Source organism: Sabethes cyaneus, chromosome 1, assembly GCF_943734655.1.
Source record: "Sabethes cyaneus chromosome 1, idSabCyanKW18_F2, whole genome shotgun sequence".
NCBI lineage: Eukaryota > Metazoa > Arthropoda > Insecta > Diptera > Culicidae > Sabethes > Sabethes cyaneus.
Window position 1 is genome coordinate 2,809,131 of NC_071353.1, and position 8,916 is coordinate 2,818,046.

The 8,916-nt window shown below is 42.9% G+C and overlaps 1 protein-coding gene across 1 annotated transcript; it reads left to right on the plus strand.

The window, feature by feature from the left end:
- The first annotated feature begins 315 nt into the window (after positions 1-315).
- On the plus strand, positions 316-5,319 carry LOC128735680 (isoleucine--tRNA ligase, mitochondrial). The gene is made up of 4 exons (XM_053830167.1): positions 316-548; positions 617-2,665; positions 2,727-2,961; positions 3,024-5,319. Exons 1-4 carry the CDS (start codon positions 366-368, stop codon positions 3,449-3,451), a joined length of 2,895 nt encoding a protein of 964 aa, XP_053686142.1. The 5' UTR covers positions 316-365; the 3' UTR covers positions 3,452-5,319.
- Positions 5,320-8,916: the final 3,597 nt, after the last annotated feature.

Below are 8,916 nucleotides of genomic sequence, written 5' to 3' on the forward strand. Positions count from 1 at the left end.
ACTGACTGCGATAAAAATGCTTCTACCGAAATTTTCAAGAGAAAATACCCAATGGGTAATTTTCTACAACGTTTCTTCTGTGATGCAATTTAATGTGAGACACCCTTTAAAAAAGAATATTTTGGTCCCAAGATTGCAAGAAGAATGATCCTTTTAAAGTTATAGATCAAGAAATGAAAAGGCTGGCATCCCTGATAACAAATGCAAAGTTCAAAAAATGTAAACAAATGGATATATTTAACGAAATTTGAACGAAATCCACTTAATCAATTTCTAGTGCAACTGGACTGGAACTGCAAGTGCACCCACCTACCCAGTTGCAAATACGTATCTTTTTAGTTGATCAATCTAAAAGCAGGTGCAAAATGTTATGGAGTTTTCCGAAATTAACTTCATATCCATTCTTCAACGTAACCCGAAGGCTATCGACTAAAAGTTCACCTAAAAATGAGCCAAAATACACCCATACGATCAACCTGCCGAAAACCAAATTCCCTGCTCGTTTGACCGGTGTGAAACGAAATGAGGTGCATGAGCAACTGCGGCAGGTAAAATTAGCGTTTAAAAGAGGAACTTGTAAACACAAACTAATTGTAAATAACTAATTTTGTTCTAGACGCGTTTTAGCAAACTCTACGAATGGCAAAGGAATTCACTACCAAACGGAGGAGAATTTACTTTACACGACGGTCCTCCTTACGCCAACGGCGATCTACACATGGGCCATGCAGTTAATAAGATACTAAAGGATTTGATCCTAAGGCATAAAATTGTTTCCGGTACAAAGGTTCATTACGTACCGGGTTGGGATTGCCACGGGTTACCAATTGAGCTTAAGGCTCTGGATGCATACAGCAAAAGTGCGAAAAGCAAAAACCTAAAGGAACAGCTGAACGCTTCGAAGATTCGCCGACTTGCTAGGAGTTTTGCATTGGAGACGATCGACACGCAGCGAACAGAGTTTGAGCAGTGGGGCGTGACCGCAGATTGGTCGGAGAGCCGTTCTTGGTATCGAACATTAGATCCAGGCTATATAAAAGTACAGTTGAAACTGTTTCAGGAGCTATTCGAGAAGGGTCTTATTTATAGGGACTTGAAGCCGGTTTTCTGGTCTCCTTCGTCGCGATCTGCGTTAGCTGAGGCAGAGCTGGAATACGATGAGGCGCATAAAAGTCCTTCTCTGTATTTGCGGTTTAATATATGCGGTGCCAACGACTGTAAAGAGATTCGGACGAGGCTAGAATCTGGCGAGCCAATTGCGGCTGCTATTTGGACGACAACTCCTTGGACATTGCCCGCAAATCAAGCCGTTTGTTACAATCCTAATTTACGCTACTGTTTAGTTCGCTGTGGCGATGTGAAAAATACACTTTTGCTCACAGGGTCTGATCTCGTACCATATCTTTCGGAACAATTTGGTGCTCCACTACAAAAAGTAGTAGAAATTGCTGGCAGTGAGCTTGGCTGTGTAAAATACGAGCATCCGATCGATGGGTCGGAGTTACCTTTCCTACCCGCTGGCCACGTAAAAGCTGAGAAAGGAACCGGCCTAGTGCATACCGCACCCGCTCATGGGCCAGACGATTTTCTAGTTTTCCTAGAGCGGAGGTTACCTATCAAGTCACTTATCGACGAGTCTGGTTGTTATAACGTTCTAAGTCCGGAATTTCTGCAAGGAAAATTTGCACTTACTGAAGGCAATCAGTTGGTTTTGGAACGACTTCAAGAGCAAACCATAGCATGTGGAACTATTGAGCATTCCTATCCGATAGACTGGCGTACCAAGCAGCCAGTGATGCTACGAGCAAGCGAACAATGGTTTATCGACACCAATAAGTTGAAAGAACCGGCTCTGGCTGCCGTAGAAGAGATTCGAATATTTCCACGTACATCAGCCGAAGTTAGTAAGAAAGTATTGAACGGACAGTTGCAGAAACGGCCGTATTGGTGTATTTCCAGGCAACGCGCTTGGGGTGTACCGATTCCCGTATTTTACGATAAAAAGTGTTCGAAACCGATTATTCATTCCGGTATAATAGAACACTTAGTTGAGAAGCTCGAGAAAACAGGCAACATGGATTTCTGGTGGACTGCAGAAATAGGCGAATTAGTCCCCGATCGTGTGCTCGCTGCGTTGAACTTAGCATCAGAGGATCTAACTAAAGGCGAGGATATATTGGACATTTGGTTCGATTCTGGCATTTCGTGGCTAAGCGTGCTGGGTAGAGAACGGACTGCTGATTTATATTTAGAAGGGCTTGATCAGTTTACCGGCTGGTTTCAATCGTCGCTACTGACTAGTGTCGCCACGAGAGGAGCGAGTCCATATCGTACGATTTTCGTGCATGGCTTTGCAGTAGATGAGAACGGTATGAAGATGTCCAAATCACTCGGTAATATTATTCAACCGAAGGAAATTGTCAACCAGTATGGTTGCGATACACTCCGCTGGTGGGTTGCTGCCCATGCTATTCAGAATACGTCCATTCCGGTTAGCCATAAATTGCTCAGTTCGTCTGGCGAAAGTGTTCAGAAAATTCGAGGGATTTTAAGATTTCTACTGGGGGTTGTGCCAGATCTGGACGTAGAAACTAAACTAACCGAGTCTAATTTAAAACTTGTGGACAAGTACTTCTTGCAGCAGTTGCAACAATTGCACGATACTGTGAGTGGCTGCACCCTCATAATCGACAAATATTCTATTGGGCTAATTGGTTTTCTTACAGGTGTTCACGCTTTATGAATCCTACCAATATAACAAAGCTTCTGCGAGCACTCTTACCTTCTGTGTGTCAACTTTATCTGGGTTTTATTTGCACTTAATCAAGGATCGTCTCTACTGTGGTACACACGAACAGTACCGCAATCTGCAGGGCATTCTGGGTCAAACGTTCGAGACACTATGCAAGATACTGTGGCCAATTGTTCCCTTCCTGGTAGAAGAGAGTTGGTCCTATAGAGGTATGTAGAGATAATAATAAACACATCCTTAAAAAAATCAATTGGATTTTAACAAACTTCAGCGCAAACGCCATTCTTTGAATTTTCTCAACGAATGGCTTCAGCAAACAGACTAGAAGACTCTCCGCACACGGCGGTCATCATAGAACAAGTGCTGGATCTCAAAGGACTCATTTTTCGTCAGCAACAGCAGCAACAATTGGATGCGAACCCATGGTTACTTGCGGTAGATGCAGATGTGCCCATTTCCGTTATGCAACTATTGCAAACATTGCAGCCAGTTGATTCGGGTAAATCTTGCGCTGATTCGGATCTATGCGAAATTCTACAGGTTGGAGCGGTATGTCTGCGAGAGGTTCCAGCGGAGAGTGTTACTGTGACGATCAGAAAACTGGAAGCGACACTTTGTCCACGCTGCAGACGATTCATTGCAACCGAACACGTCTGTCAACGGTGTAGTGAAATATTGAAGACGAAATTTTCTTCGTAAAATATTTTGGATTGTATGACATTTGCCCGAAAACCACTTGCCAGAAAATTATTTGCCAGAAATTTTTTGCCAGAATGAACCAGTTCCCAGAAAACCCTTCCCCAGAACGAACCATTTCCCAGAAAACCATTCCCCAGAATGAACCATTTCCCAGAAAACCATTCCCCAGAATGGACCATTTCCCAGAAAATTATACTCTGTCTCCAAGGAAACTTCACCAGAATGGACCATACCCCAAAATACATGTATTTGCATGAGCTTACGAGAAATTTGAAACAATGAAGCGTTTTATTGATTCTTGACTCTTTTTTTGTATGTCAAGGGCATTGGGTTAAAAGGCCACTGCGACAGTCTTAATTATCGTCTTTTATGGCAGGCCCCGATTGCTGTACACAGTTTACGTACCGCTCATAGCCATTGATGGAGTTGAGCGGGATAGTTGTAATCCTGTGCCCCAATTTGGTACTACGTGGTTTATAAAGCCAATGACCGTTTTGGGATTAAGGCTCCATACGTGATATGGTATGGAGTAAGAAGGAAACTTCCGAAGAAGAGTACATTGTTTCCGCAAGTTCCTTTAGTTTTACCGTGAATATGCGGAAACAAGACGTGTGATGTGTGTCATGGATCAAGTGTATGATAAATACTTGAAACAAAAATGTTTCTTGCTGTCTAGTTTTCGAATAATTTCCTATTAACAGTTTCCCTAAAATCAGCTTGTAGTAATTTGGGTTTAACTAATACTGTTCGGAAACTGCGACAGCATGTTCGGCCTACTTATTGAGTATATGCTGTCCTTACTCGCTATCGCTCGTTCGGACTCAACTAAGGGATAGCCCCTACTAGTCAGTAAACCTAGGAAAATGCTTGCACCTAAATTGAGGTGATCTCTGCGGGGGGGCTGCCCCCCCGCAGTGGCCGGCGCTTCCGACGGCGGGTCGCCGGCGAACACTCGCGGCCTACGGCCGTCTCGCCCTGAATCATCTAGGAAACACTTGCTACTAAGACGGTAAATAAGTCACACCTTGTAATCAGCATAACTTATTTGCATTAAAGGGAAAGAAAAAAGGATTTGTAGTGCAAGTAATATATTTTCTTTTGTGTTTGGCCACGTAAAATCCAATGTCCCGCTAACCAATGCAAATAAATACCATAATAAACCATATACCAAAAGCAGCAGATCTTGAGAAATGCTTTTTTGTTTCCTTCGTTATCCCATATCCTGCTTAAACGCAAAAGATTAACTTTTAATTGTTTTTATGACGGTCAATGTTAACCTTAAGAATATATTCTTATTAATGTATGATATTATTCGAGAAAAGTTTTCAGGAAAAATATAATTTCGGAAAAGAAAATATCGGGAAAACGGGGCAAAGAGATGGAACAGTCTATTCGGGAGGGTTGTACTACGCGTAACGCTGCTATATAGACAGTAGGATCTTTACACTGACTTCGTAATTATCCTGTACCCCAATTACCGATTGCGAAATCTGTCGATAAAGAACGGTCAAGTCTTATGAAGTTTATCCAAGGCTTTGCTTTGTACTACGCGTGAAGGTTTTTTAGGAAAATAGTGCATTCTGGAAAATGGAAAATCGTTTTCGGGGAAAAATCTCTTCTGCAGATTGATATATTCCGCAAGATGATTTTCACCAAAATGCGAAAAGTGGTTCCATTTATTAAATTTTTCGGAGAATAATCTATTCTGGGGAATGGTTTTCTGGCGAATGGTACATTCTGGGAAAAATCTTTCTGGGGAATAGTACATTCTGGGAAAATTTTTTCTGGGAAATGATACTTTCTGGGGAATGGTTTTCGGGCAAATTGCATTCTGGCAAAAAAATTCTGGGGGATGGTTTTCGGGCAAATGTCATACAACCATATTTTGTCGTAAGCAAAAGAGAAGAAAAAGATAAGCGAAAACTGACTTACTAGTTCATTATGGCCTTACGTCTTGTGATAAGGTCTGCGTTACGTAATTTCTCCATCTAACTATGGTCTATGGCCACTAGTTTCCAGTTCTGCGGGCACTCAGTGCTCATTAGATCTTGCTCCACCTGGTCTTGTCACTTTGTCGATCGCCGGGCTAATTAACGTTTTGTGCAAAGTGCACTTTTTACAGAGGCTCGGATTATTCGAGAATACACCCCGATTTTTATACAGCACTGAATCGCATCTATCGTAGCCATGCTCCCCGGAAAACCGTTTTCGTCCAGAATTGTTCATAGCGCTTGTGGGCTTACACTATCATATGCGGCTTTGAAATCAATGAACAGGACAATTATTCTGGTTAACTAAAAATGGAATAAAAAAGTGATTAAATTGTAAACTTGGTGGATCGTATCTAGAGGTGTTTTACTGCTTTTTCGGCATTGGTAGTCGCATGCAGACAGGGAAGGGGAATGGTGGGTCCACTCACTCTAAGGTCAGCGGGATAGGGACCTTAGGTGAACAACCTATACTGTACACGAAAATGAAGCACGGACACGAATCGGAATATGAAATGTACTGGCACTTGCCCAGCAGAGTAAGTTGGCCCAGCTTGCAAAGGAAGCCGCCTTAAGTTTGAAAGGTCTATAGACCGAATACTGGCAAACACAAGACTTCGTTCGGGCAATTCTTGGTCTACTTTGACGTACGGGGTGAAAATGCTAGCCGAGAGAGAGAAGTTGGATTCATACTGAGCCCAGGGGCCCATGCGACCTAATGGTCTAATTTTCCTGCTAAAGTTGTCGCTCGTCGTTGCAGACCGATTTGCTGATGCCGATTACACGCTAGGGCTCGTGCTCTCGCCCGTGAGTAGAATCGAGGGCGAAGATGAAAAAGAAGAAGAAAAGTAATGCAAAATTTGTATCCCAGTGCGCCACCAGTCTCACGGACATTTGATTCCCCGAGAGTTAACACAGCACCGGTGGCTGTTTCTTTTAAGCCTGCGTGTGCGGCGCAGCCACGTAGCCAGAAGGGGGGCCCGGGGGCCCAATTTTGATTTTAACTGTTTTATATGCATATTTTTGCGTTTAAAACTACAATACATTAAATGTATTGTGATGCATTATATTTTTAAGCAGTAAGATATGCATATAATGTATTAGGAGCTAAATGTCGTTTTCGTTTTTGTGGTGCAGCTACACCGTTTGGTGTTAGACTTTTCGCTGGATAAACGAACACTTGCGGTGCAGCAGCAGTGATGTGGTATGGGTGTGTTGGTGTTTTCCTATCTGCACCAGCTACACCCTCTTTTTTCTGGTGTAGCTGGTGCAGAAAAAGTGTAGCAATGGTGTAGCACAAAAATCGAAAACGAACAGTTTTGGTGCAAAAAAGCTACACCGGTGTAGCCTCGGTGTAGCTACACCGCAAAAACGAAAATGACAAAGATAGGGCTCCTGGCTCCCACCTCTGGCTACGTGGCTGGTGCGGCGTAAGTGTTGAATGTTATTTTTCTCATACTCTTTTGCATGCGACTAGGCATGGTTGACTTCTCACTCGATTCGCAACATTGGCCATGATAGGTGGGAACCAATAAACGAAAGAATAATCATGGCCAGATTTAAAAAATGTTGCCGACCTGCAGCAGGAGGACATTAAAATCCTTTCATGCGACTGCAACGCGGAGATTGATTCAAACAACGCGGACCTTGAACGCGTCATAAGACGCTATGGCCTAAAAAAAACGAGCGAGAACGGAGCCGGATGGTAAATGGTTGAATAATGCGCTCCAGAACTACCACGAAGTTCCACAGCCTCTAATTCGGCAACTCCTATCTCTACATTCTCGTGGTATCCGGGATACGTTCCTCAGTGGAAATCGGACAACCGGAGGAAACTAGGGTCGTATGCGGACAGAGAAGGGGAAGGCTCATGCGAAGGCTGAGTGTAAACTCTTCGCCTGCAAGACGGTTCTTGTAGGAGGTGAGACTACTAAGAACCAAAGCAGAGGGTCCAAAGCCCCTAAAGGAGGATGGTTTTAATAGCTGTTATCCATGGCTATTAAGTAAAAACTTGAGTGAATAAACCCCTAATCCAAGGTGTGACGCGAGCCGTGCCGAGGGATGAATGGTGGAGGGGGTTCTATAAATTCTCTCACTGCAACGGAGCCTGTGGAGTACCAGGGCACACGCTATATCCGAAGGTACTTATTATTTAACTTACATGCACCTCAGATTTCTCTTCACAGGATGTTAGTATTAATCAAAACAATTAATTTAGAGGTCTTAAAATATTCTATCTTGGGTTTTTTTTGAAAAATTCAATTTTCAAGGTTATTTAGGGGTCATCCCCTCTCAAGAGATCATATCCGTTGTAATCGACCGCCCCCGATTTCAACCAAATTTGGTATAATTGTCTGTTCTGACCCCACATTTAATTTCTCAAAGTTTTGTATGGATTAAACAATCCCCCTTGCAGTGAAAAATGAGTATTTTCGAAAACCTGAGAAAAATGGAGAAGCGTCACTGCAAGGGGGATTGATCAATCCGTACAAAACTTCGGGAAAAAAAATGTGGGGTCGAAATGAGCAATTATACCAAATTTGGTTGAAATCGGGGGTGGTCGATTACAACGGATATGATCACTTGAGTGGGGATGACCCCTAAATAACCTTGAAAATTGAATTATTCAAAAAACCCAAGATAGAATATTTTAAGACCTTCTCTAAATTAATTGTTTTGACTAATACTAACATCCTGTGAAGAGAAATCTGAGGTGCATGTAAGTTAAATAATAAATACCTTCGTACATAGCGTGGGGCACCCTCCACACTAATTTGCCCTTGCTGCATCAAACCGGTCACTGATGCAGTGGATGATTTCTTACCGTACATGCTTTCTCTGCCGAAAAACAAAGAAACGAATGAGGTGCAAAGGAGAATAGGAGAGGAACAGGACTTGAACGATGCGCTAGCAGAGGTTCCGTCCTGATCCTCGTCTATCCTCAATACGCCGACTCGTGAGTCGACAAACGAAGATGTGGCTCCAACTCTACTCTACGGGTCGAGATTCACTCCGCCTGATCTCTATGTGCTGGAGGGTGGGCTGAAACAAAAGGAGAGCCGAACAGTTATGGCCAGTAGGATGGCTGTACAATCGCTCAAACAATCAGAGTGGTAAGAGTACCCAACAGAAGAGGAAGGGAGAACGGAGGGTTAAGTGGTAATAGCATGGTCATTGCTGGATCGCTCTTTCCCCAAAGGACCAGCACAAATTGGCCGAAAGTGAAGGTTCTTAGTTTCCATTGTATGTATTTTGATGGAAAGCCGCCGGTGTTGGGCTGGTATGAGAGGTTTGACAAGCTACTTAGGTATAACACGTTGTGTATTGGTGGGTTTTCTGTATAATTAAAACTGTGATTCAAATTCTAAGGTTTCTGCAGTTTCCATTTGCCTAATTACCGATATGTCTAAGAAAGGAAGTTTTCCTTCTTTTTCTATTTCGCATAGGTAAAGTGTATGTTCTTAAGCGTGCTGTTTA